This window comes from Tinamus guttatus, unplaced genomic scaffold (assembly GCF_059628265.1).
Source record: "Tinamus guttatus ecotype Peru unplaced genomic scaffold, ASM5962826v1 Tinamus_guttatus_pri_ptg000119l, whole genome shotgun sequence".
NCBI classification, from domain to species: domain Eukaryota; kingdom Metazoa; phylum Chordata; class Aves; order Tinamiformes; family Tinamidae; genus Tinamus; species Tinamus guttatus.
In genome coordinates this window covers 575,094-603,079 of record NW_028288653.1, presented here as the reverse complement: position 1 = coordinate 603,079, position 27,986 = coordinate 575,094, and the positions used below count along the sequence as shown (strand labels likewise).

The following is a 27,986-nucleotide window of genomic DNA, read 5'->3' as shown; positions in this document are numbered from 1 at the left end:
GTCATGGTATCTTTTCAGTGGTGGCCACTGATAGGACTAGAGGAAATGGCCGGAAACTGAAACATCAAAAATTCCATAGGAACTTAAGGAAAAATTTCTTAACAGTGAGGGTGACAGAGCACTGGAACAGGCTGCCCAGAGAGGTTGTGGAGTCTCCTTCTCTGGAGATCTTCAAAACCCGCTTGGATGCAGTCCTGTGCCACGTGCTCTAGGTGTCCCTGCGTATGCAGGGGGGTTGGACTAGATGATCTCTAGAGGTCCCTTCCAACCCTAAGCATTCTATGATTCTATGATTCTATGATTCTATTCTTTATTACAGTCTTCGAATTAAAGAATATTAAACTCCTGTGGGACGACTCTCATTTCTCCTGTCCGCAGCTTAACCTTAGTCTATTTAAATTTATTTGATTTACCCTCAGCTTCCTTGTTTTCCTTGCTAGACAAACCCTTAGATATTTGGAAACACATAAGCATAAGAGAACAATATGAATTATCTCTTCTAGAAAGAGTTTGTATGTATAAACATTAAAACACAGCCTAAACAGCACAGCTTTTGAACTGAGATTTGTAGTCAAACAAGCTTAGCTCAAAATACATACACATGCATTGAAACTTTTTGGTATTTCTTAAGAGTACTTTTTAAACAAGTGTTTACCTAATTTTATCACACAGAATGATATTTTATGTAGACCTAGTCACACTAAGGGTGTGCGTCTTTTTCTTTCATCTTCTAAATTCACTGGAATGAAATACATTTGTTATATACCCCATCTAGCAGCTTATCAGACTGCAATCTGTCAGCCTGAAAAATGTCCTTAGCAGTAGGAGTATGAGGTAGAAAATCATTTAATTTAGAATGATTAATGGACGATTTTGCTAGTAGTTGTGTGCACATGACTTCCAAAGAGGAGATTCTTTTAAGAGATAGGACAATAAAAGATTGACTTGGTGTAAAATATAGACACAGATAAAATAGAGCTTTGGTCGTTGAGGTGTCTGGAAGGATCTAATTTCATTTATCTTCAACATATCTCTATTTTAGTAGCTGAAATGCTATTTGCCCTTTATGATGCTACTTTAGCGAACAGGGAAATTAGAAGGATCAGAGATAAGTTCTGCTTACATCATCTGCTCTAACTCTCTTGAATTTTTTAGTTTCTCATTACATCTGTGTTAGTTACTAATCCTTTGCTTACACGCTCTTCAACAACAATAAAAAAAATAAAAATAATCTGTAGCAGTCTACTGAAATATTGAATTAGATTTGAATTGGTTTCCCATATGAATGCACAGTATAACCTAGGATGCTAATGTAACATTTTATTAACAGACTGGGAATTTTCCACTACACTAACAAGCATGCTAACATAGCTGTATGGTTATACTAACTAAATAACCTGCTGAGACTATAACTGTACACTACCTTATCTAAAGGCATGACTTCTTGATCTTAATCTTTTGACACAGTGAAAAATCACCCCATTTCAATATTACCCTGAAAATATTTAACAGATAAACCTTTCCCCTTTGATTATTTTGAAGATAAATCTCCTCTTCGTAAGCTGACCAGTCCAACCCTCCTGTAAGTTCTTCTCTCGTATACAGCATTTTATTTATCTTAAACAGAAGTGGGGACATCATTTTTAAGACACTTATAAAATGGTGTGAGCTGGTATTACCTTCTTTTCCTTCTACATGCTTCGTCTCTAGATAACGGGCAGAGGCTCAATACAGCATTAGCTTTTAGTTTCCTTCTGTCTACACACAGTTCGAAATCCATTATTAGCCTGTCTCCCCCCTCAGGCTGCTCTCCAATAGCTTCCCTTAAATTTGTAGGTATGCTGCTTATTTCCTCACAGTAGGAATAGGATTTCGACCCATCTTTCAGACTCATTTTACTTTCCTGACATATTTCCCTATCAATTCACAGCTTCATTCTTTCATGCTGCCATTATTTTGCCCTTCTTCCATGTTGTTGACAAATCAAGTCAAGTTTGCATTAACAATTTCATCTAAATTACTAGTGAGGTTATCACTATTACTAATGTTCAGTGCAATTGTAACTGCCCTAACAGAATCTACAATGATATATAGACTTTTATAGAAATTGAGGCACCATTTCTTCCCGGGATCCTCTATCTCTGCGCTCAGCCTTTCTTCAGTCTTCCTCCTCTCGATCTCCTCCTTCCCCTAACCTCTATAAAAATTGAAAACATAGCAGCCTGGACACACAATCTGCAGGCATGCCCCTCAATATAATGTTCTACTCAGCGCTGGTGAGGCCACATCTGGAGTATTGTGTCCAGTTCTGCGCCCCACAGTACAAGAGGGATGTGGAGCTGCTGGAGAGAGTCCAGCACAGGGCTACAAGGATGATCAGGGCCTGGAACATCTGTCCTATGAGGGCTGAGGGAGCTGGGCCTGTTCAGCCTGGAGTAGAGAAGGCTGAGAGGGGACCTGATCAGTGTCTATAAGTACCTCAGGGGAGGCAGTGAGGAGGATGGGGCTGGCCTCTTTTCAGTGGTGGCCACTGACAGAACTAGAGGTAATGGACGGAAACTGAAGCATCAAAAGTTCCACAGGAACTTAAGGAAAATTTCTTAACAGTGAGGGTGACAGAGCACTGAAACGGGCTGCCCAGAGAGGTTGTGGAGTCTCCTTCTCTGGAGATCTTCAAAACCCGCTTGGACGCAGCCCTGTGCCACGTGCTCTAGGTGACCCTGCGTGTGCAGGGGAGTTGGACTAGATGATCTCTAGAGGTCCCTTCCAACCTTAAGCATTCTATGATTCTGAGATTCCCAAGGAAAGACTCATGTAAATGTAGGTTTTCCACCTCCAAATGGACCTCATTTAGAACAAGTCTTCTAAAGAAGACATGCTGTGAATCAAGATTTGCCTTATAGTAGCTATGGACTCTTTGGTGGGGTTCTGTGAAGATCTGAAGTTAATGAAGACACAAAATCCAGCTTCCCCAGCCTCTCAAAGAATTTGTGCCGTCTCATTTTTGGATACCATTTTGCCAATGCTACTTCCACAAAGAATGAGCCATACGCAAAAATATCTTTTAAGGGTGTGTATGCTTTCCTGTTTACACAGTAGTTTCAGCTTTCTCGTTCCTTCACTTGCCAAGGCAGAAGTGACCATTTCGCCTTCAGTCAAGCCCCGGTGAGAGAATGGTGCCAGCAACAAATCTGGACCTCTACAGAAGGGCTTGGGCCCATGAGTACTACAGAAGCGCAATAAGAAGGAGAAGAAAATAGAGAGGCTGGGCAAGATTTATGTATGCTAACTATGATACAAAAAACAAACAGGAATTGTCTGCTAAAATCCCATTCAGCAAATCCAGGCAGTAGAGCTTTTTTATTTTGCCACCTACCTGAACAAAGATGGATTTTTTTTAAGGTTATTAAATCTTCGATGTGTTGTTAAGTTGCAGAACTGTTGTGAGGCTAGGGGAAGAAAAGGAAAAGAAAAGGGGTCCTCTCACCAATTGTTGGCCATAACACTTTAAAATCTGCCCATTTCTGCTTTTGACATCGTGCAGGAGAGGAAATCCTGGAGAGCAGCTGTAAAACTGTATTTAATCGAACTTCAGTACAAGAGTTAATAATTCAGTGTAGTACCTTTGGGTTTGTAGGTTTGGAGTGCTTTTCTTTCTCCTTTTTTTCACCTCCCAGAGGAAGTTCATACTTACAGGGCCGCCTCTTCCCAAATTTTTATTGCTCTGATATTTTCCTACAGTATGCAGGGCCCCAGAGCTAATCTACAAGAACTTTGTCAGCAATATATTTACGGGGGCTAACTACCAATTAGAGTCAAACCTCTTTCCTACTGGTATAAATTCAATAGCAACTTCTAAGATAAATGACTGCTTTTACACTGATCATATAGCATTCTGTATGCACTCGCTTTTTATACAAGAGATACCCTGACTGTGGTGCATGTGCTACAAGCAGTACGCAGACTACTGTGCTGCATTTTAGGGCAGAAGAGAATGAAATTAAACTTGAAATGTAGATGAGTTTTGTGTATGCATACGCAAACACAAAGAGCCAACCCTCCCAACAGCCTAACGGTGCTGCTCTTTCATGATATACGGACAAGGGCAACAGCCATTGTAACAAACAATTGCAGATTTTCAGTAAGAAGGGGCAAAGAAAAAATAGCAGGGTTAAAATTAATTTGACATTAAAAGAATAGGTGAGAACTTCTTTTAAATTATTTTTCAAATATTTTCTTCTACAGGATAAAATGTAAACAGGAACAATACTAATAATATTATTTAGGAGTAGAGTTTAAATGAGATTATCTATAATTAGATAAAGAAATTTGGCTTTTTAAAGTGTATACCTTGAAAACAGGCCAGAAAGTCATCTGTGCATTTTACTTCTTGACAGTAATCACTTTCAATATTCTGTAAAGGTACCCAGGAGACAAGGAGAGATGTTTGGCAGTGAACAGTAAAACATAATCAGTCTTCAAGAAGACAGTAAAAATTACTGATCTGTGACATGTCACATGTTCAAGTCAATTAAATATGATTAACAGCTACCTGCACTGCTGTGTATGTTGCTCTTTCGGTGTGTATACACAGCGAAAAAGGACTCCGGATATTTGCTCACCCTCCTCCTCTGTATTTATGTGCAGATGTGTCCTGGAGTATTAACATATGTTCAGAAAGCAGTTTGGGGATTGGGGAAGAATTGCTGAAACATGGGAAATGATAGAAGCTTTGCAAATTCCCTGCTGCCTCAAAATCTGCTAAGCTTTTATCCAGGAAAAAAAAAATCCAGAAGTCAGAGTATTTTTTTGCATCATCTTCATGAGGATCTAGCGGGCCAGCGGGCAGCGTTTCCTACCTGAGCGGGCGGTGGCTGCTGCACGTAGCCCTGGGGCGGCGGCGGCGGCTGCAGCACTTGCTGGGACACGGGCGGCCCCGAGCCGGTGAAGCCGCCTGCGGGGAGCTGCTGGCTCGGCGAGGCCATGATGTAGCCCGGCTGCTGCGCCGGCTGCTGCAGCATCGGTGACGGGTAGACAGGACCGGAAGGCGAGTCGGGGTTGTCTCCCGACGACTGACGACTTAAGCTCATCTGGCTAAACTGTGTTGTCATGTCATCTCGCTGCGGGGCAAAAGTCAGCAGAAGATGATAAACACGGTGTCTGCAGCAGACACTAGCGCAAATTAGCAAAGCAAAGTAGGTTCAAACAGAGTAGGAGAGGCAGGCGAAAATGCACAAGCCCAGCTCATATAACTGTCGAATTATGCAAGGATAGTTGCAAAAACGGAGGCAATTAAAAGCAAAAAATCACTACAAATCTGAAGATTTCTAGACTTAAGGTGAATGGGATCACTCAGCACAAAAGCCCATTATTTTGGCTCATACTTTCCCTCCCCCTTTTTGTCTTTTACTTTTTTTTTTTTCCTCCTCCAAATGACAAGTGAAATTTACAGGTTTAAAAAGAAGACATTTTAAATATAAAGGGTATGAAAATAAATGAATACTTCCTCTCCTACACACAGCATGCTTCAAAGACATGCTGGTAATTTCACCTGCGATTCAAAAAGATCCTAAGAGGAATTCAGCAGGTTTCAGATGCAGTTTTTTTTTTTTCGTTTTGGATTATTTTGAAAATCCCAGGTTGCAAACATAGAGAAGTTCAAAAAAAATAATAAAAAAATAATATAAAAAGCTAAGCCTCCAGCTGATATTATTAGTTTGTCTGCTACCATGCAGACTGTAGTCCATTCCTTACACCCCTCATGGACAGTGAACAAACACATTAAAATCCTCTTCATTTGGAACAGCCACGTTGTTTCTTTAAAGAAACATCTGCTATTGGTTTGACAACTGTTTTAACTTATTGACAACTGATGTTTTCAGGCTCCAAAACTGCTCCAGCACAGGAAAGTTAAAATAGCAAATAAATAAATAAATAAAGCTATGTGTAGAACAAGGCCATGACCTTTTGTTCCACAGAGACTTGCTTTTCTATTCTGCATTCAGATATGGACAAACATTTTAAACTCTTGTCCAGATCTTCAGATGGCATAAGAAAGTGTAGCTATTAACTTAAGCATTTTCCCACACCTGCATTTAGGCACATAAAGACTTCGATCTCTTAGCTTATTCCTTGCCTTGAAAGGCAAATGACTGCAAACAAGAACTTCATTGGGTCTGAAGTGTTGATGAATTTGCCTAATAGGAGCCAGGAGCTTTGAAAGACTAGAGTTTATACACTGTGTATTTGGTGTAATGTACATAAAAATAGTAATTCAATACTCGATAAAATTAAGTAACAGTGAATAAAAGTGAAAAATGTTGAATAACAGTTCCACGAAGATGGTGAGGTTTCCTTATTAAACCAGTCACTGAAAAGCATTTGGCTAGCTATGACTTATCACTAGAACAGCCCAAGATGTCTGCAAGATACTTTTCAACAGAGTTAACATTAAGATAGAAAACTTTGGCTCCACACAGAACATATTTGCTTGTTCAACAGAGCAACATATTTGCTCTGTTCATCTACCAGGTATTAGCTGCAAAGACAGATTCCTTTCCATCTCTTACTATGAGTATGGAAGATCTGTACCTTGAGAAAATCAGTCATGAACAACAAGATCACTATAGTATGAGAGAAAATAACAACAACAATCACGTAGTGCCTTGTAAAATGTCAGCTTCATTTGATAACTGTATAATCTCAGCTCCATAAGCACCACACATTCAGACTCCAGAAATGCACTCTATTTTTATTACATGTGTCCATTAGTACTTTTCATGATGCATGGTTTATCACATCTGCAGCTGTTTCACCAGTGCTGTTTTCTGTTTTTCAAATGCTCCAGGTTCAGCACTGAATAAATCCAGGCAATGGATTTAGTATACATATAAAGTAAAGAACAAGAATGATTTCTAGAGGGTCTCTTTTCTGGTATTTGTGGACAGAAAAGGGCAATATTAAAATCTAACATGCACAAGTTTATGCTCCCTGCATAGAAAGTCAGGGGGGGACAGCCTCCTACTCTAAACACAACCAAATATCTTCTGGAGGCTCCATTAACCAGTTTAAGAGTCCTGATCCTAACTATCCTAATTGGATGACTAGAATAAGGGTAAATATTCTTACAAAATGCTTGTCAGTGCCAGAAGTGTGAAGGAAAGGGAGATTTGGACAGGACTTTCATGTGAAATGCCCTTCACCATCCTCTTCAGAGTCTCCCCCAAAACGTAACAGGCTCTACCTACCATGCCCCACCTCCACCTCAAATAAAGAACAACAACAACAACAATCTTTAGTACCACAGAAAACTGCTGCGTTGGAGAGACTGGCAGGAGATGCTGGGGAGGATAAGGAACTGCTGGATATTGGACTGACTGAGATGATGGCTGCATTGCCTGGACAGGCTGCAAAATAAACACAATGAAAGACAATGAATACAAGACACTTAAAGATAACAACAAAACCAAGCACAAGCTCTGTTATTGAGAACAATGGCCTCAAACACTGCTCTGAAAATGCAGGTGACTCATCATGGGTCATAACACCAGAGCTTGGTTACTGTGATTTTTGTCTTCCTTTCAGCCTTGTGCCATTCAATTCTTTATTACAGACTTTTTTGGCCAATTTTCATATTTTTTGATGTCCAACAGACCAAAATAAAGCCACAGCTATACCTTAAGATTACTGATGTCAAGCAAAGCCAAAACATGATTTCTCATTTAATTTACAGCGATAAAATTGGAGACGACCATATTTTTTAAGTTTGCATTTGCATTTTACTGATAATGACTGAGTGTGTCATAGGCAAAGGAATAACGATTGTAAAGCTGCCTTGGCAGAAAATAGTAGCTAAAAAAGATTAACAAGGAACAGACTGCAACAGGGGCAGGCCTTTCAGCTTGGAGAATATGTTTTATCTAAGTGAAAGGCATTATTACCTTGGAATAGCTTTATTATTCCTTTCATTTTAGTCTCTCATTTACTTGAGTCTTACACAAGTTTGGCCCTACTTTTTTTGTTCTAAATCCTGCTGGCTCCAAGTAAAGAAATGACAGCCATAAACATGAGTCCAAACCTCGTAAAATTCAAGTAACTTCACTGAATTCAAACAGTTTATTGCCAGGATAACCTTGGATGAAATTGTGCCCAATCATAACCTCCCATAAAATCTACAGCAGAGCCTGGCTGCTCTGCTTGTAGATGGGATGTAAGATTCTTGCCGGAGTAGTTGCCTTTGTCTGGTTTACCAGAGACCACTCCCTGAGAGCAGGGAGAAAAGCTACAAATTGAAATTTGAAACAGATCTGAATTCCTCTGCCCGCATGCTGTCACAGCTGGCGGCGTGCCATGTCCAGCCCAGGAGCCAGCGAGCTGAAGCACCATGGCACGGTGCCCAAACTACTGTGCCCTTCCCCTCCATGATCGTGCCTACAAAGCGTCTTGAACAGAGCTGAGTCATGTCCAGCCAGTTTGGGCACAGGCACAGGACCCTGGGTCTTCTCTTGATGCAGGTGTGCTCCGAGAGGGCCACCCAAGAGTACTTCTTCGGCCTGATGTATCTCAAAACAGAAGAATTTGCAGGGCCCTACAGCGTACCTGAGGGTCTTTTAAGTCAACCCCACTGCCTGCAAAAGGGACATAGAAAGGACACTCCACGCCAAGGAATCCAAGGAATTATAATGAGCCCGAGTTCCCATGGATTCTCAAAGATCTACCAAGCAGTGAACTGTTGTGAAATGTTACAGATCAGATTCCCTCTCCTCCCCTTCTGCATTACCATTAATAGGTTCAAGTTCTGCCCTCAGCTTGGCACAAGTTAAACTCAAGAAACAGTGTTCAGTAATCAGCCTCTGGGAGAGCAGGAATGAAAATCTCCAGGCCCATTTTGTTTAAGTGTTCTTGTAACCTATATTTACGTTGTATGAAACAACTGAAAGAGGAGAACTGCATAATGACAGTAGTGTCAAATTTTAGCCAGTCAGAAGGACGAAATTGCTAAGAGTCTCCTAGCATTAGGGATCAAATTTACCAAAAGTGCTCCTATTACATCAGTATTATATAAACACAGACATCAACAGAAATAGAGGAAATAATTAAACATTTGAAAGGACAGAGTACGAAAGTGTATGCTTTTATTTTCAAAGCCTTGGAAAGGTGGTCAAGTAAAGAATCACTAAAGATATATGTACTACCACTCCTCCACTCTCAGCACTTTCTACAGAATTACAGAGTGTGCTAGTCTGAAAGGGAACATTTTTGCTTACACTTACATGGCATTTTTTTTGCAAAAGAAATTTAAAGACTATTTTGGCCATATACCAACCACTCTGACATTTCCTTTCAAAATGAAAGCATTCCTTGATTAAATGAGTCTTTCCTCTCCCTCTGTTTCATCCATGTTGAAAATATCAGCAATTGTGGGCCCCATTTCTTCCAAAAGAAAGATAAAAATATCAGGATTTTCTTCCTGTCTGCTTCCTTCTCTCCTCTCGTGTCTTCCTGTATATCAGCGAGAGCTTCCTCTCCCTTTCCAGAGGCCACCACACCTACCTGTGTGAGCAGGTGACTCGCAATTTGCTGCTGGGGCTGCTGAACCTGCTGGGGCTGTTGGGATGAAGGCTGCTGCTGGGACTGTCCGACCATCTGGCTCCTCATGGTCTGCTGGCCGCTGGGAGGATTGTATATTGCCGGGGTCCCATCAGGATTTACAAATGGTTGGCCTGAAACAAGACATCCTCCCTCTGCTGAGTGCTTTCAAGAATGCAGAATTTACCATATGAAATTGTATAAACCACATGTTTAGAAAAAGCTTGCTTTAACTGATCTGCTACAATAAATTGCTCTTTACTCTCAATGCCTCATTATAGTACCAACTATCTATTTTTTTCCAGGCAAGGTAGTTAGCTTCTACTACAGAACTCCAATTTAACATAAAGCTGGCACCTATTTTTTTCTGAATTTCACAAGGAAGAGTCAAAGTCTAAGATGTCTATGTACATCACATGTCAACTGGAAGTGTTTACATAAGAAAAAAAAGAAAGAAACAAAATAAAATTATGTGTTTTTTTCCAGTCATCTCCAGAGCTTTTTGCCTGGCCACCACAGCAAGGGAACAGAGGAACAGAAGACTAAACCAAATTAGCCTGGAGGTTTCTCCATGAATTCTGCTGCTAAATACTTCAGGGTTGTTGAGATTGCAGGCAGGGAGAGAAAGCAAACGCACAGAAGTATAGAATCATAGGCTTACCACATGGTAAAGCATAAACAGGACTGTGATGATAAAATTACAGTAAAAAACAATTAAATCAGTGATTAAAATAGACAACATATGAGCTTGGAGGTACGGCTATGCATGACATAAATGAAGACATAATTCTGAACTCCTTCAACTGCTGCCAGAACACCCATTTTCTTTGGCAGTACTTATTCCCAAGGAATACGTGGAAGGTTGCCGTGACTATAAGAGGATTCAGGTGCTATGGTTACTTGAAGTAATTTAACGATGAAGTAACTAATGCTAAAATTGAGGTCTGGAGCAAATACAGATAGTGGATATTCATGCACATTTTCTTTTCCAGTAATAGCAGTGAAATGTATATGACTACTTCTAACACATTGTAATTCATACAAAGAAGAAAAAGAGAGAAAAAAAATATTGTTATTAATATAACTCCACACTTGAATAACATAGTGCTTTACTTTTGAAAGCTGTGTCTCAGTAATTAGAGGAGACAGCACAGGAAGTTATCAAAGAAGCAGCACTTAAAATTTCTTGGAAAATTGGCCAAATGCAGGACAAATTATGTCCGAATTTGAAATAAGGATAGAACTGGGGCTGTGAAGACACTTGGTGAAAATGGCATGGATGGCATGGGGAAATTACTATTTTTTCCCTAGACTTGGAGTCTTAGGTTCCAGAAGTAACTTATGAGGCTTGGGAAGGCTCAGATGATCCTTCAGAACAACATTTCCCATATCTGTGCTTCTAACTGCTGTCTCCTCACATATTTGGGAGATAAAGGCCCCTTGAATTTAAAATCCCTTGAAAGGCAGAAAGACAATGGAAGCTTTTAAAGATGATCTCCTTCCCGGGCATCAACTGTGACTCTGCTGGCAAACAATGAGGCCTAGAGCTGCAAAGAATAAATGTCTGGAATGGAAATACCAGGTTCTGCTGTCCAGAGGGAGCACCACAGAGGAAGAGGCTTAAAGAGGAAAGAATTCCAAAAAGGCATTAAGTGGGAATCCAAGTGGGTGACAAGGATAACAGATTCCTGAAATCCGTACCAAGTGCTCAAGGGAAACCTGAATTGAAAGAACATTTTATGTGGCATAGCGAAACATGACAGGACTGAAAGAGAAAAGGTAGTAATATTTGTAAAGATGAAAAAAGACCTATTAAGAAGAAATTGTGAGATAGGAAGTGAAAAGGAGAGATCAAATGGCAATAAGAAAGACATTTGTAAGTTATGAACTGTGGCCTTGACAGAAAGGCAAAGATTGTGGTGCCATTTAAAGGAGTAAGAATGAAATGTAAATGCTCTTAATTGGTGAAGAGGTTATGTCAGAAAGCATGTCAAGAAAAATCTTTTAAATGGCAAAACAGACCGGTGCGTTGGTGAAATCAAGAGCAGTATGACATAGCTGTATAAATGACCTCCTTTCCCAAAAGGAGACAGAAGCTTCTGCATCTGGGGAAAGAGAGGAACGGTAAAGTGGAGGAGACAAATCAAAGGGAATGGAATACGGTTAAGGAAAGGATGTGGATTGCCAACACCTGAAAAGGAGCTGAGAGCTGTAATCAGAGCTGAGAGATGCTGACAGCACCTTCTGATGCCATTAGAAGCTTGCACAGCCTCTGTCTCTGTAGCGTGAAAAGAAGCAAAGCTCTCTAAAGGACAAGGTGCTTGGATCAAAAGAGAAGTAGATTGGAAATAAGCACTCTGCAAGGAGAAAAAGAAAGAGCTAAAGCAGCATGTTACATAGAGAAAAAAAAATCTACTCATTAGAGGAAACAAAGCTTCTTTTCCATTTTCTTTAAAATGTCTTCTCTTCATCTATGTTTCTGACAGCATCCATCACTTTGATAGTTAAGCACAGCATCTAGCAATCTCTAAGTCTCCTCCCTAAGGAGTTTCTTTTGTAATGCAATTGTAATAAGATGCAAAGATTTTGAGCCTAAAGAGTGGCAAATTTGTAGTATACATTTTGCTGTATGTCAAAAACACAGCTGACACTACAGTATAGCCTGACTTCTAATACAAGTGGCAATGCAAAGCTATACATCTGAGAATTTCACTCTTTGGAAGAACTTTTCCCCCTCTACTTTCTTTATTATGTCTACACTTACAAAAACAGTTAAAAATATCTAGACAACTATTTAAAGAAAAACACTTACTCTCTGAACAGTAAATATCCAACACACAGAACTCAATTATGCCTTGGAGGACAGAGAAAATAAAAATTACTGTATTTCTCAAACAGAGAAGTCTCTCTGAGAAATATAATAAAACAGAGAAATATCTCTCCTTGAGAAATATAATATAAATAGAGATTTAGTTACAAAGAAAGTAATTCAAATAAAATGCTCATGAATGTTCCATTAAGGATTTCTAAAAAATTCTGGCCCTACTCTCAGTTCCCAGTATAATGGAAAATTCAGTGCTCTCTATGTTTCACTATTTTAAACCCAGCATAACTCAGAAGGGCAGAATAGCTAGTCATGGTCACTGAAATTGTTCAAATCACTGCAAAACCATGACGGCCTCAACCTCTCTGTACCTTAAGAGCTGTCAGTACAATAGCGTGGAGAGTAATAGCATAACCTTACCTGGACTTCATCTAAACCAAGGATATAACAAATTGCCTTAGACTTTCTGCAAGCATTCAAGTTCAAGCTGAGTGGTTTTTGAAGTGTACGCAGTGCTCAGACAACAGCAAGTGCCTCATTTGCCTGCCTCTGCACTACTAACCAGCAGACCGACACAGAATCAAAGCCACTAGAAATTTCTTTTTTAACAAAACTTCCAATTTAAATATAATTGTTAATCAAACAGTTGGTATAAGAAAATTAACTCTGAAGTGCTAATCAGATGCAGCTACTAAGTCTTCTGTAATTTTTCTACTGTTAACTATGATCTCTAAAATTTGGAGCATTGGATTTCAGTTGCCCCTATCTCAGGGAGAGTCATTATGGAGGACTTTCTCTCCTTACCAAAGTTAATGAGATCTCAGAGGGTTCACAAACGAGAAGTGCCAGGACTTTAAAAAGATCTGGGCATTGTTTGGGAGTATAGGAGTATAATGTTATATATCATTTCCTGGTGGCCACACCACAACATGGCAGATTTAATGGCAGCTCTAAAAACAACCTGCTAAATCTCCTTTCTGTGCAAAAAAGGCAATTTTCTTCCGCATAAGGTGCCCAAAGTAAAGTATCTCTAGAAACAGGAGATTTTCTCATTCCAGAGATGGCACCAGGAATATGAAAGGGAAGTGGGATGTGGAAGAGTACCTGACTGACCTGTGTGCGGGTTGAGCAGGATACTGCCAGGCGGTATCCCCGCAGCTTCAAGTGGAAGGAGGATATAGCTGGTGTTGCCGGGCGCTACCTGGCCACTCATCCCGTTTTCGGCGTAGGACACGCTGCCCGAAGAGCTGGCGGTCACTCCGGGGACGAGAGGTGCACTTTGGAGAGGCTGATGTAGTCGTGACAGGGATCCTGAGGAGCCAGCGCTGCTGGAAGACTCTGAGCCTAGCACAGAGACAGAGCTATGGTTACAGTGGACCCACGGTGCCCTGCACTCGTCGCACGCACTGGGACAGGCTTCACGCGCTGCAGAAGCAAACACGAGGCCGTGTCCACCAGACATCAGCATGCACTGGGATTTGCACAATTTAAAAGAGCGTTTCCGCCACCTGCAAAGTCTGTTCCCCTCTCCAGCCAGAAAATGCTTTTATCAAACATAACACAGAAAGCTCAGTATGAGTTTAAAATACAAAAGAATCAGTCTGTAAAGTATAAACACAGAGTTAATAAATGTAAAAAAAAAAAAATCTCTTGGAAGGTTTTCTATACGAAAAACAGCAACTGAGTTCTCAGTCAACTTACTGGGCAGCTGTGCCGTATTTTATATTAATTCATACCTACCTAACATTTTTTTCCCCACTTTGATTTTTTTTTCAGCACTGATCCTCTTGTAAGTGATCAATCAAGTTAAATTAAATGTGCTAAAAGACTGCAGTAATGCCTGGAAGGATGAAGAGTCGCATTCTTTTAAAACTCAAATAAAATTTACAAACTTCAGAGATTTTACTTGATTAAATTTCCATTTCTTTGATGCAGTAATGTCAAGAACCTCACTCAGAATGTAAGGCTCAGATAACTTCCTGCTTTAAGCAAGGTGTTTGAGGCAAATACACAGGAGGCGTGAAAGCAAATGTCTGTATGATGCTTCTTTTTGGAAGTAAGAAACAGGAATATCAAAACCTTTTTGTATTTTACTTAAATGACCTGTCTCAAATTTTCCTCCTGCAGATATAGACTGAGCGGAAAAATGGAACACTAACTTAAGTTATAACAAAATTATCTTCCCATTTGGAGGGCAAACTACAGCCCTCATATCTGGGGTACTTTTAGAGGACCCCGTATTTGACTGCTTAAGAGTCTCTGCTTCATTCTTTGCACAGGCCTTACTGGAATTCATTACTTCCCTCCTATTTAGAGCAAACCAAGCTTATTTACAAGGATACCAGCTCACAAGTGCGGGGTCTTTCCACTGGGAATTGCTATGTAAAAGCTGATAAATGTTTTTATCCTACTTTTTCAAACTTCATATCCAGATGGTAGTTACTACAGAGATGGCATCTTTCTGAACTGTGCACAATTTGTCATTGGAAACCCCCCAAATCTCTCTCTCCAACAACTAATCAAGAAAGCAACAGCAATTTCTAAAGATATATATTTTTTCCAGGGTACTCCAAAGCTGTATTAGTGGTTGTTTTTTTTTCCTCCCCTCTGTGAGGTTAAGGCTGGAAATTCAGAAAGGTCACTCCTGCTGGAAGACTTTTATTTACTGGATCATTTCAGTTTTCAGTGTTTCTACAGTTGGCAGAGATAGTTTGGGAGGACATCCTCAGCAAACTACTTGCATTATTTTCAAATGTAAACGTAACTGCAGGAGTTTCGTTTTCTTTTTGTAGCAATTACCATTTCTTTCTCTTCATTCAACAAGCCCTTCTACATTCATTTCATGTTGCTTCATGAACTTCTAGCTTTATTTACTTCTCTTTTTCTTTATCTATTGAATTCAATGGATTTGAAGCTATCTGGAGACATAGAGCAATGATGATATTCCAGAAATGCCTCATTAGTATTTCTGAGGATGTCAGTAGTATCAAGCCTCAATCTGGATCCTCTCTCCGCCCATTTTGTGCTATTCTAAAAAGCCGCAAGCAGAGGAGATCATGCCTCTGACATCCCATTCTCTTCCTTTCAGTTGCTTTTATGGCAGAATCACAGATTGATCTCTATCAACTGCTGAATGTTAAAAGCCAAACGACTTGTAATGACTTCAGATGCACATATCAAATGTTAAGCAGAAGTGGTAGGACAGTCTCTGGAGCCATCAGCACCCATCAGCTACAACAATAACATTGAAACCGGCTGTCTTAAAAGATCAAAGATCTGCTCATCTATGTCAGTAAATCAAGTATTTGATTTTGAAAGAAAGCAAACAAGACTCAGATCAATTTCAGCATTTCTTTTCATATTGTCAAAATAACCACAGAAGTTATTACTTAACTACTTTTGAATTCATTTAACCTCTAAAAGAATAATCTATTATTTCCATTATCACAACTTATTTTCCTATCATTTTAAGTCTAGACGTACTAAGCCAAGCATGTTCCAACACTAATGTTTGGAAATCAAAACAAAATTAATCTTGACCTTATAGCACTGAGTAACTGTTTTCACAGTTTCTAAATTTGGAGTAAGAAACCACCACATAATGAGTTCAGTGCTGTAGAGAATGAAAAAGAAAAGAAATATCTGACTTTATTCTGATTCACATTGGGAGATGCCTTACTAACGACGTCTGAAAGGAATTTTAAGTAAATAAGATTCTTGCCCCCATTACACAAACCCTCTTTTTTTTTCTGCATGGCTACTTCTAGGCTAATCTATATATTTATATATATATATACACATATATATTTATATTTGCTTCACTGCTGACATAATAATAGCTTTCAGATTCTCATCCCTTTCCACTGACATATTTTTAATTGTTCTCAGGGATTCACCATTCTGAGCTGCAGTAAGAAAGAAAAAGAAATGGAAAAAACATCAACGTCTCAACGTTTTGATAGCGATTTCTGGGAAAGTGAGGAGAGGCAGAGAAAGCAGACACTCAAATTTTACAATAGCCTGAATGCTAGTGATCAGCAGAGGACACCTTGCTCTGTTTTCTCTGGACTAACATTTAATAGCTGAAGAAATAAACTCTTTCCTCTGCTGATCCCACTTTCCAAGGCAAAAGTAAATTTTTGCCTTCTCAACCAGACCATCATCATCTACTCACTCATTTTTTTCTAGATTAGCATAGTGCTGGTCATTCCTGATTTTTTGTATATCCTGTATTTTTTGTTTTGGCTATAGTTTCTTGGCTTAGGAGTATTTGTCAGTTTTAGAAGTCAGGTATACGTTTGTATAAAACAGTGTATTTACTTTTTTTTATTATTATTATTATTTTTAGTGGTATGTGCTCACGTGAACATGATACTTCTCTGCAAACTGCACTTCTGAAAACAAGATTAATGTTTCAGCTCAGTAGGTTGGTGGTAAGCTTATGACTGGAAACAGTTGGCTTCTAATTTATTACCCATACATCAACATTCTTGCAATTTCCCTTGGACTCTCAAGATCCAACAGCCTGATTAAAAAAAGAAAAAAAAAAGAAAAAGAAAGAAAAGAAAAAAAATGAAAAAAGAAAAAAAGGAAAAAAGAAAAAAAAGAAAAAAAAAAGAAAAAAGAAAAAAAAAACACAAAGAACTAGGAATCTAGTTCCAAAACCCAGACACTGAACCATATTTTGCAGGATACTTTATCAAAAAAAAAAAAAAAAAAAAAGAGGTTAATGTATTTAAATGTCTGCAATATACTGTAGTTGCCCTACCGAATTAACAATGAACACCTAAAAGGACATATTAGATTGTAGCTCCGATTACTTGGAGTCGCTCCAAAGAAGTTAATAATTCCTAAAGCTCTGCATCAACGCAGCTGATATCGCAACACAGGCGGCTTTTGGTAAACGGGGAGCAAAGAAACACAGTCCACCACATGTGCATTCCACTAATGGAAAAGGAAAAATACATTAGAAAAAAAAGCTCAACATGCAACAGCTAGGTCTTTTAAGTCTTTCAGCAGTTCTTTAGATCTGTAGATGTATGCACATAGTACATTTTTTTGGAATGTATGACATATTCCCTTGAAGGAATCTATACCGAAAACTATTGTAGTGTCAAGGAAAGTAACATGATAGGCTATGTACTGGATTTTCTCTGTGCAAGAAGTAAAAAGCGTAGTTAGATACTCAGCAGATATATCTTTGATGACCACAGGAACATCTACTTCACCATAACTATATATATTTAGTCATCCCTGAAAAGCCCACTGTACTACTGGAAATCTAAACTCACCAAAGCTTTGTATGGTGTCTTAAGTTGGAAGAATTTGATCTGACCCCAGTCTGTTAAATTATTAGCTTCCCGTATCAATACTGATTTATAACTTAAATAATACTGCCTATATATTTATTCAGCTTTGCAATGAGAAAACAGAAAATAATTTACAAGATACAATCTGTGCTTTTAAATGAAACAGGTGCGCAAAAATATTAATCAGAGAACCAATAAAATAACCGCACAATGAGTTTAAGGTAGCTCCTTCTGCAAAATTTTGCATGAACAAAGTAGCATAATTGTTTTGTTAAAGTCTCATTTCCATACAGCTGAATGCAATTAAAGTGTAGGACTAATAGATACTACTAAATTCTGCAATGGAAAACAGTGCCTTCTATGATCAGTCTTCACCTAATGGGAGGCTGACTACTTCCCCTGCTTCAGTTTTCTTTCCACTATGCACCATTAATTTCTGATTTATTAGCAGTAAATATTAAGGGAATATAATTAATTTTGGTGACAATATTAGAAATTATCTATAAAGGTAACAGTACTAAAATTGCATTATGCTATATTTTCCCAAAGGTATCTGTGAAGAATCAGTGAGAATCCGAAGAATATTATTTTTTCCTGGCTCAGGAAATTTGTTTGACAATGCATCTTCATAATTATCATGTATCACGTTTAAAACGATCATTTTCTGACATTTAGTCGACGAAGAACATTGTTAATTGTTGCTGTCCTCAAACTGATCTTATAAATACTATATAAAAGCCAAAAATACTTTAAATTTATTACTGTAGATTGTAGAAACACTTTGAATAATAAACTGGTATTTTCTACAGATGGTAGAAACTGGTACCTACTGTACCTTAGAAACACGTGCAAATACCACATCGAAGCTGTGTCAGCTGTATGGAGGCAGCATTTTTAAGTGAAGGGAGAACAGTTTATTAGGACATATTTTCCCATTATTTTTTGAAGTCATTCTCTTCTGTTTTAATGTTATGCAACGTTTCAAAGGTAAGGATAGAAACAGTGATTCAGATGTTACTGTCTCCGACTGACTGACAGTTTTACTTGATGTCTTACCTTTGAAGGTGCGAGCTTGTTTTGACAGATAGCCTTGCTCTTTTTTTGCCCCTCCCTTGCCTTTACTTTTTAGTTTCTTTTTTATTTTCCATATGCCTTAAGTAGCTTTCCAAGTGAAACACTTTGCTTAGACAGTCAAAGCACTCACAATATGTAATTGCAAGGCAGAGAACATGGAATTTTAATACTACTATGATTCAAAAATGTGCTACGAGGACTTTCATTTAAAAGCGATTTTGGTACGTAGAGCATGCAGATCCACTTACAATTATTGGCTTCAGAGATTTCTCTTTTAATATATTTTCTAAGTGCCTCATTTAATAAGCTTGATTTTAACACCAGAATGGCTCCTTAAAAGTATTAATCTTTTACAATTAGGAGATGCTCAGCCCTCCAAATCTCAGACACCATTTAAATATTCTGCAAACCTACCATACAGTGCAGAGATGCATATTTAACTGCATGATACCTACCCAAAAAGTATACTAACCATACTGTGTCTTACTCCTATTTGATGCATATCAGATTGACCTACAAAACAATATAAGGAGATCCATAGAAAGGAAGAGAATCTAGAGGTTAAGACATGGTTTACTGCATACTCCAGATCCCCTTGCACAGCCTATTCCTCTTTATGGATCGCCCCTCCACTGGCAAAAAAACAGGAGTGCAGTTTCAGAGTCACATATGCGTTGTTTGAGCATGAGCATATGTATGATAGAGAAACAATCTAGAGATAATCAGTGATACAGTGCTACATTTCACCAAAGTTGAATTTTTATCTAAATTCCATAGGATTTTACATAGATAAGAATGGAGTAAAATTGAAGGAGAACCTTAGGATAACACGACATGAAAGTCTTATTGGTCTAAAGTCTCACAAGAAATGTAAAATAGAATTGTAAAGCAAGAGAGACAGGATATTCCAAAAGCTCCCAGCAGCTTGGTGAGCAGCAGGCTTTAAAAGAGCAGCTTTCAGACCAGCCCGGGTCCTTCTCATCTGGGAGATATATCAAACATATCTGAAGGCTGGCAGAACTGATATTCCAAATTTCATTCCCATGGGTCCTGAAGCAGAGCAAAGATCGGCACAGTTTTGGGAATAGGAGTGAAATTTGATCAATCCTGGTTTGATAAAGGGGCTTAAATGGAGTAATATCCATAAAATACTCTCAAGCCAAAAAAAGTGCTAAGTGCTAAATATTGATTATCACTTGTCCTGTACTATATTTATCAAATGAATGAGACTGATGGAATCATCTGGGGGTCTCGTTATTTATTATGCGCTTTTACACAAAAACATAATAGAGTAGCTTAATGGCATGGCTTGAAATTACTTAGATCCAGACCCTATGACTCACCCATATGTTAATGTGAAGTTAATGCAAATAGATGCAGAATTCCCACCAGGTTCATCCTCCCTTAAATGATGTTTTCATTTAATTGCAACTAAACAGGAAAACAGAGACGGCAGGAGCGCTGTGAATCCAGCTCTTCTGATGGCTTATGCTAGAGTGTACTGGCTTATTCACCAGGAGGTAGAGAGAGGCTCAACTCCAAGGTACAGATGGTCTACACTTTAGCAACAACAACAACAACAAAATGTTCTTGGATTTCTCGTGAGATACACCTCTTTTAATTCTTCCATGATTCAAAAAGAGTAAGATTCACAGAAAATTAAAAACTGTACTTGCTTTGTCTAAGATTACTACCTTTCCAGGCTATAAAAATGGTACACAGTGCTCAAACAGAAAGTGAAATGCTCTGTTTCAAGAAAATCCTACTTTACCTATGGTCTGCAACCTCCAGGTATCAGGTTTTCTTCTTGATTCCTAAAAACTGAATACCAGTTACAAATATACCTAGATAGGCATGCATATTGACCATACACAGGAAATACAGCATATTCTCACACAAATGCCAACCCAGTCTTTTCGCACCATAAAAGAGAAAGGTAGTGTGAACCCAATACAGTACTAGCTACCTGTTTTGGACAGTTTGCCGGTACTTCTGTTACTTGATGAGCTATCTCCTCTTGTCAGAACAGTTATTCCACCAAAACTTGCTGTCTTTGTTATGGCTGGCTTCAAGTTTCGATTTGAACTGTCTGAGTCTGTGCTGCTCCACGGTCTCTGGTGGTCTGTCCACTTCAATTCATTCTCCGTGCTGCTCTGCCGACTGCCAGATGCCTTCCCCGTGCTATCCCTGTTACCCCTAAGGGCATTAGAAAACAAAGATTTATGCACAAACACGCATGAAGGCAGAGTCTAGCTTTGGTTAGACTGTAATCAATCTATTAAAGGAAATGCTCTGGATTTACTACAGTGTGCCTGAAAAGGGTGATTTGTCCTCAAAGTCACCCAGTTTCAACAAGCGAATACCGCCATGTCTATTCATGTGCATTGCACTTAGCCACTGCTGCCCTTTCACAAATACCCTAAGAGCACTTCATCGGAAGGAACCAATGCAGCAATTACTACGCAGCACCAAGGACTCATTTCTGTTGGCTGTTGGTTGGCCTCTTCCCTCAACAAAGGGCTTGCTGGTTTCCCCTTTACTGTACCTGACCCTCAAAAGCTTTTCCTACCAGCTTCAAAGCCCAGCATGCCCCCTTGCTTTCTCTTCCTATCCACCCCTCTTTGCATATGTCACCCCTCTTTCCCACTCTCATCTGCCTCCTCGTCTGCTCCAACCTTTTATCCAAGGCCTCCCTCTAAATGTGTCTTCCATCCTCTCCAGTGCTAAAGCTTAGAGACTCACCAGACTCTGCACACACTTAACCACATTATCACATCCCCTCTCTGCTTCTTTACCCATCTACAAGCTGAAAGTCTCTGGGAAGAGGCTGCCTAGCCTTTAACAGCTGCAAAGCATCCAGGACATTGTGAGCAACAACACAGCAAATCAAGAGCAGAGAGTAGAAACCAGAGCAGAATTCAGCTTATGATGAAGTTTACAATCCACTGCTTAGGTGGCAAAACCTGCGTGCCTACTGCAGCTGAGTGTACCACAACTGCTACTCAAATTAAGGCTAATAACGCTTACTTTTGCGAGGCTTTCAGAAAACATGTTCAACCCTTCTGTCTTTCAACCCCTGCAAGGCTGAAGAACTGTATACAAAGTCAATTGCTGATACTACATCTATGTGTTTTTCCTTTCTCCTGCTCTTTATTAGAGAGCCTGCTGAGCTGTGTCCTGCTGGACACAATGGAGCAGAGCAGCCTGTCAGAGATCCCAATCAGCCTGGTGCATTCCTCGCCTGAGAACAGAGCCCTACACAGAGGCCATCAGCAGGATTTACCTGGTCATCTCTGCTAGACCCAGTCAGTGAGAAAGCATAAGGAGAAAGAGAGCAGTGGCAACAATATAGAAAGAGAAATTTAAAACAAAATCTTTAAAGTTTCACAATAGAAGTACAAGCAGTATATAGATACACATGCAGTGAAGACAGCACCTCTACGTACCTGGCAGCTTTGGTGGATAGAGGATATGTTTCTGAAAGTATTCGCTATTTCTGCTTAAGGCTTGTGGCAGTAGATTGATTTTAAAAGCAAGTTGATATACTCAACTCCAATTTGAACTGAATCTGAGAGCCCTCACAGGGTGAGGAAGATCAGACTCTCCAAACGCATCCCAGGTGATTTTTTTTTTTTTAAAGAAGAATAATAACAAAAAGAAGAATAATAACAAAAAGAAGAATAATAACAAAAAGAAAAATAATAACAAAAAGAAAAATAATAACAAAAAGAAAAATAATAACAAAAAGAAAAATAATAACAAAAAGAAAAATAATAACAAAAAGAAAGTTGGGTCTCTTGCTGACCCTGCAAAGTCAACTGATAAAAAACCTGCCATGAAAATATGGATTGATTCCCATTCACTCCCTGTGGCATGTAAAATTTGTTAACACTGCTACAATTACATAGTTCTCTGAGCAGAAGAAATTAAGAGTTTGGAAAAGAAAGCTCACTGAAGAGACTTTTTAATATGTTGCCACTTTAGATGAGGAAAACTCACCAGTTTTACCTCAGATCACATCAAAAGCAGTCTACTCTGAACATCAGTCTGTGAAACATGCACATCTTCTAACATCAGAGCAGAATAAACTTTATCAGTCATAGTCACACCCAAATTGTAGCAGGCCAAACAGCTGAGCAGTTCAAAATCTAAGGTTCCTAAACCAAAGACTGCTAAAATCTTGGGTTCCTAAAGCAAAGGATGCTAAAATCAAATGAAAATCCCATTGTGATTTTCTCATTCAGAGCAGATGATAAACAGCACCCCAGAACCTGTTCTCTGCACTGTGCTGTAGCCAGAATGATACTGCTCGCAGTCATCAACATCTCACTCAGTGAGGACACAAACACAGAAGTTATTAGGAAACAGATATTAAATAAACCATACAAACCTAAACAGCTGTCTTTTCTTATGGGTGTCATTGCATACACTACTGTCTTCCAACAGCCTACTGAAAAATGGAAAGAAAGATTATGGTAACAGACCTGTTAAATCAACTTTATAGCTTATCTGTAAAACAACACTTCTGCAATACTTTCAAATTTGCTAGAATCACGAAGAAGCTAAAATCACCCCACAACCACCCCACCTATATATGTTAAGTTGTGTATGGTCAGCTTGACATATAAAATGCCAGCCAAGGAGGCTGATGATCATTTGATATTTTTGGTTAATAAGCAAGATAATTTTCAGAAGCCAAGGGAACATGCTTCTACATCCAAAACACAGTTGTACAAATATAAGCTAATAAAAACATATAAAAAATGCAAGCCATCAAAATACTGCATATATAACTTTAAATATTTATTAAGTCTCTTGGATAACTGTGCAGAGAGATGCTCAGGTTCTCTGATGAAAAGAAAAGGCTGTGAGCTTCTGTCTTGATTGAGCAAAGCACTTAAACATATAGCAACTTTCAACACATAAAATAAACAGTATTCGTCATGTACAAAAAGTATGGGCTTAAGTGTTTCACACATGCAGCAAGAAGAAAGTGATCTGACAAATGCAAAGTAAGTCTCTCTCCTAACAACAACAGTGCAGATAAAAGTCCATTTTTTGAGCCTGGCAGTTTTCTAGACCTTGAGTATGCATCCCCATATTATGAAAGTTTGTCAACTCGTTCACAGGTTTGAAAAGTGGAAAATATGCAGAAACACAAGCTAGGCAGGTTGACCCACGGGTGAGCGCATATCTTCTATCACAAACAAATGAAGGGTGTGAAATTCACAGTTTATTCCCTACAGAATCTCATCCTACACTCAGCATAGCAGTATTTACACCCCCTCCAAATGTCACCTTTATTCTCCTGTTCTCTCCAAAGAGGGAAAAGTAGGTTTAGGGGTGTGTCCTTTTTTCGCTTGTCAGGGTTTTTCTATTACAATTTCAATTTATTTTGCTAAAATATATATCTCCATAGTCATGTTATAGAAGAAATTGCTGAAATACATTTGGTTGTTAGAATACAAAGTGCTTAGATGACACTGGTCATTATTTCCTAAGAGAGTTGCCTCATTCCAGAGTTTTGGGATCATCCTTCAGAAAAGCTGGTCTGTATCCTTATTGTGAAGCCATTTTCTACGGCTCACCCATACCTGCATCTGCCAGAAGTGAGGGTGGACAGAGAGAGAAACGCTGTAAAAGACAGTATCTCCTTTCTTCATGCCAATCGTGAAGGGTTTTAAAACTTGCACAAGACAGACTTGGGCTAGCACTCCTCCATCAGTCACCAGTGCAATTCCCAGCATGTTGGATAAGACCTTCAACTGCTAGAAGCTGTGTAATTTCCAAGATCTTCAACATAGCTAAACTAGTTTATGACTGCTAAAGAGCTAGCACTTCCTATTTTGTATATCGTAGTTAAGTTTCTTCTTTCCTTTGCTTTAAAGGGATTTTTTTTTGCAATAAAAAGAACACCTATTGGATCTATCACATGGTAATGCCAAACAACAGCTGGCTCTGATATTATCATGTCATTACTACAATGCAGGAATAAAGAGGGTCTGATTTCATGGAGTTCTGAGCATTTATAAACAGTAAGTGAAGTCAGTGCCACTGCTTGGCACAACAGGAAAGCAGGTTAAACAACAGAAATACACATGCAATGGTTCATAAATACTGCCAACCCCATCAGTGGTCAGAGTGCTTTTAAAAGATCACCAAGTTAAATCCTAAAGGCACTTCAGACAGAGACAGGTCATTCAAAATGATATGTTAGCTGGGGTTTTCCCTCTTCCCTCCCCCCCAGATTTATTTTTTTTAAATTAAAATTCAAAGTCTTGGGAAAGCAGCACTAGTATCTTGTCTGCTCAGGTATAACCCACTCATAATTGCAAGACAGTCTCTTTTCTCCCCTTAAAGCAGAAAAACACCACAAGCCATTTGGATTACAAATTTGCTCAACAGTCTTCTCATTAGGACAAACATCTACAGGTAGACAAAATAATGATAGAGAGAAACAGCTGAGCTAAAAACAAAACAAAACAAACTATTTTTACCTGTTTTCCACAAAAAGGTTTTCCTGGGAGCAAACTGACTGAAAAATAAAAAAGGCATTGTATCAGACGCTCTAGATATGCTCTGCTGTTCCAATTCCTTCCTCGATTTTAGAATTACCTCCCCTGTTCAGGCTTAAGGGGATATCAATTCATGCATCATTTGCATTTGCAGAAGACAAGAGGGAAAGAAGGTCAAGAGTAAGGTCAGGCCAGTGAAATAAATTCCATGCATTACAACACATCACCAACGAGGGGTCTCAGTTTTGTGACAAACTGAAGCTTCTTAGCCTTGAAATCAGAAGAAGGTGCTAGGTGCAAAATACTGGTGTTTCAAAGGGGAATTTCTTTTTCTACTTAATATATGGACCCACTAGTCTTCCCTGCTTGCTAGGGAGAAGCAGAATAGCACAGAGCTGCAGGTAGGAAGGACAGACAGGAGGAGAGCATGCAAAAGTGACAAAGATCTTCAAAGGAAAGGAAGCTACTGCAATACTTAGAAATCAGAAAATATTACATGATTTTATTTTACAGTTGTAGAGGAAACTGTCATACCCACTCGGAGATATAATATGATGATGACAATAATATCAACAATAATAAAATCTATTGAAAAAAAAAGAAAAACTTTTGTGCTGGGGGATTTAGATCTGAGAAAGCTAAAGTGCTGGGAAGAAATAAATCCTTTTGGCAAGTGTGTAATTCTTTTAGTATTACTTATTTTTTTTAATGCAGAGAAATGAAGCTGTGCTCAATTTCCCATGAATAATTCTCCCTCTCTGGTTTTTTCATTTCCCTCCTATTTCATGTTCACTACACAAAGTGCCTAGCAGCTGTCACTGGATTGTATCAACATGAGGTACAGAAGAAAAGACGCTCAGTACTTCCATTGAATTTAAACAAAAGCAGTGCAGAGGGAGTAGGACCCCCGAGAGCACATCCATTACCTTGCCAGCAGCAGGACCTAGCTCAAGGAACAACGAGATGCCATCATTAGCCTCATCCAGTTCTAATGGTATAGGAAATGCACGGAGTCAGGATGTTCCTCTCTCCACAAAGGGTGAGCTAGTGACCTACACTGCATCAATGCACACAGGGAAAGAGTTTAGCCTGGGGAACCTAGGGTAGCTCTTCCCTCTTCTAGGGCAGGTGATTTCCTCATTAACTCATTCCTGAGCAAACTTCCCCAAGACTTTCGCCCCAGCTGGAGAAGGGTCTCATACTGCAGCTCTTAATTTAATAGCTTCCCACTTCCTCCAGTGCCAGCAGCCCTGGAGATGACGCTGGGATGACCCAAACTGCCAGGCTGGCCCTGCACATCTAGGTTCGTGGCAGGCACATTAACCCCTTTGCAGCCACGTTTTCAGAGCAGCTCCAAAACTGCTTTTCCAGGACAAATCACCAAAACCTTTCCTCACAATAGAATACTAGTGTGAAGATAAGATAGCAGAGGGGCATGTTCCTGTTCGGGAGAAAGTAATTATGAACATCAATTTGTGGATGTTTTTAATAGAGTTCAGCATGAAGCAGAATACCTACATTTTATTAAGCGAGGAGAGAGGCCTGCTCCCTGTTCAGTGCCTTGATGGCAATCACTATATGTTCCGTAATAGACTTAAGGACAGGTTCTGTAATAACTCCATCTGTCTTTCAGGCTGAAGATGCTGGCACAAGGCCACACAATCCCTATAATCGCTATTTTTCAATACGTATGAGAGGCTGAGAGGCAGAGAAGAGAGACAATTTTTTCATTATGTTATTCTTGCTGTTAAAAATCAGATGGCTAAGCAGCTCTGGATAGCAATTTAGCTACTACAAGGTCAGGACACACTTTCCTGAGCTGCAGCATCAATAACGCTCAATTTAAAGCACCAGGAAAGCTTAAGAAACCACAATAGAGCTGTTGTCAAAACTATTTATAAAACACTTGGCTCTCGTATACTGATTTAAGATACTGCAACAAATCGAGGAAAGGAAAAAAGTTATACAACATTACCTACAATTTCAGCTCCTCGGGGATCTCTGCATGAGAGATTTCCATTACGGCTCTGTGTACTGCTAATTATCATTTATGAAACTAATATTTCGCTCCTGCTTCCCAGAACCTTTTAAACTCTCAACTGGAAAATGTCTGTCAGCTCTGTTAGTGCACTAAGAATATGGGGGGGTTGCTGTTCTTGTTTTTAATTACATTAGTCAACACAGAGAGCTATTAACAGGCAGCCATATCCTGCAGTGGATACCATCAGGTAATCATCTTCACATCAGTTAACGAGATATGATAGATCTCAGGCTGCCAGCTAAAGCCTATTGCTTGATTTGCTGCCACAAAGGAAGGCTCTGTGCAGCTGCACTGGAATCTCAGTGCTCAGCAAACGCACAGGTAACATTAGCCAGTACAAGGCATGTCTTAGCTTCATTTCTATTCATTTTAAAACTTCTTCCTCCTCCTACAGATTGTTTTCCTACTACAAGGATAGGAGAGTCTGAATCTTCGCAGATCTCTCTTCTGAATCTCTCAAATCAATAGTAATAGAGAGCAATAGTAAAGATCCTCCATGTTCTCTTCCTTGGAGAAATTCTCATGTATTTTTTCAAGGGCATCTGGCTCTTGGTAACACACTGCTTGATCAAAAATGACCCTTACAATTATCCTCAAAGGAAAACAAAAAGCAGTGGATAATTTCCTTTAATAAG

The 27,986-nt window shown here is 39.2% G+C and overlaps 1 protein-coding gene across 5 annotated transcripts in view; it reads right to left on the bottom strand.

The window, feature by feature from the left end:
- Nucleotides 1-27,986, bottom strand: part of ARPP21 (cAMP regulated phosphoprotein 21) — a 99,892-nt gene that overhangs the window by 44,364 nt on the left and 27,542 nt on the right. For 2 of the 5 annotated variants that reach the window (XM_088521353.1, XM_088521355.1), the window contains 7 exons: nucleotides 25,293-25,330; nucleotides 23,186-23,245; nucleotides 20,759-20,991; nucleotides 13,526-13,756; nucleotides 9,553-9,722; nucleotides 7,302-7,406; nucleotides 4,860-5,120 (listed from right to left, as the gene is read on the bottom strand). In XM_088521353.1, coding sequence (XP_088377479.1) covers nucleotides 4,860-5,120; nucleotides 7,302-7,406; nucleotides 9,553-9,722; nucleotides 13,526-13,756; nucleotides 20,759-20,991; nucleotides 23,186-23,245; nucleotides 25,293-25,330 — 1,098 coding nt within the window. The remainder of the gene's footprint in view (nucleotides 1-4,859; nucleotides 5,121-7,301; nucleotides 7,407-9,552; nucleotides 9,723-13,525; nucleotides 13,757-20,758; nucleotides 20,992-23,185; nucleotides 23,246-25,292; nucleotides 25,331-27,986) is intronic. The other 3 variants (XM_088521354.1, XM_088521356.1, XM_088521358.1) reach the window with 2 other exon arrangements.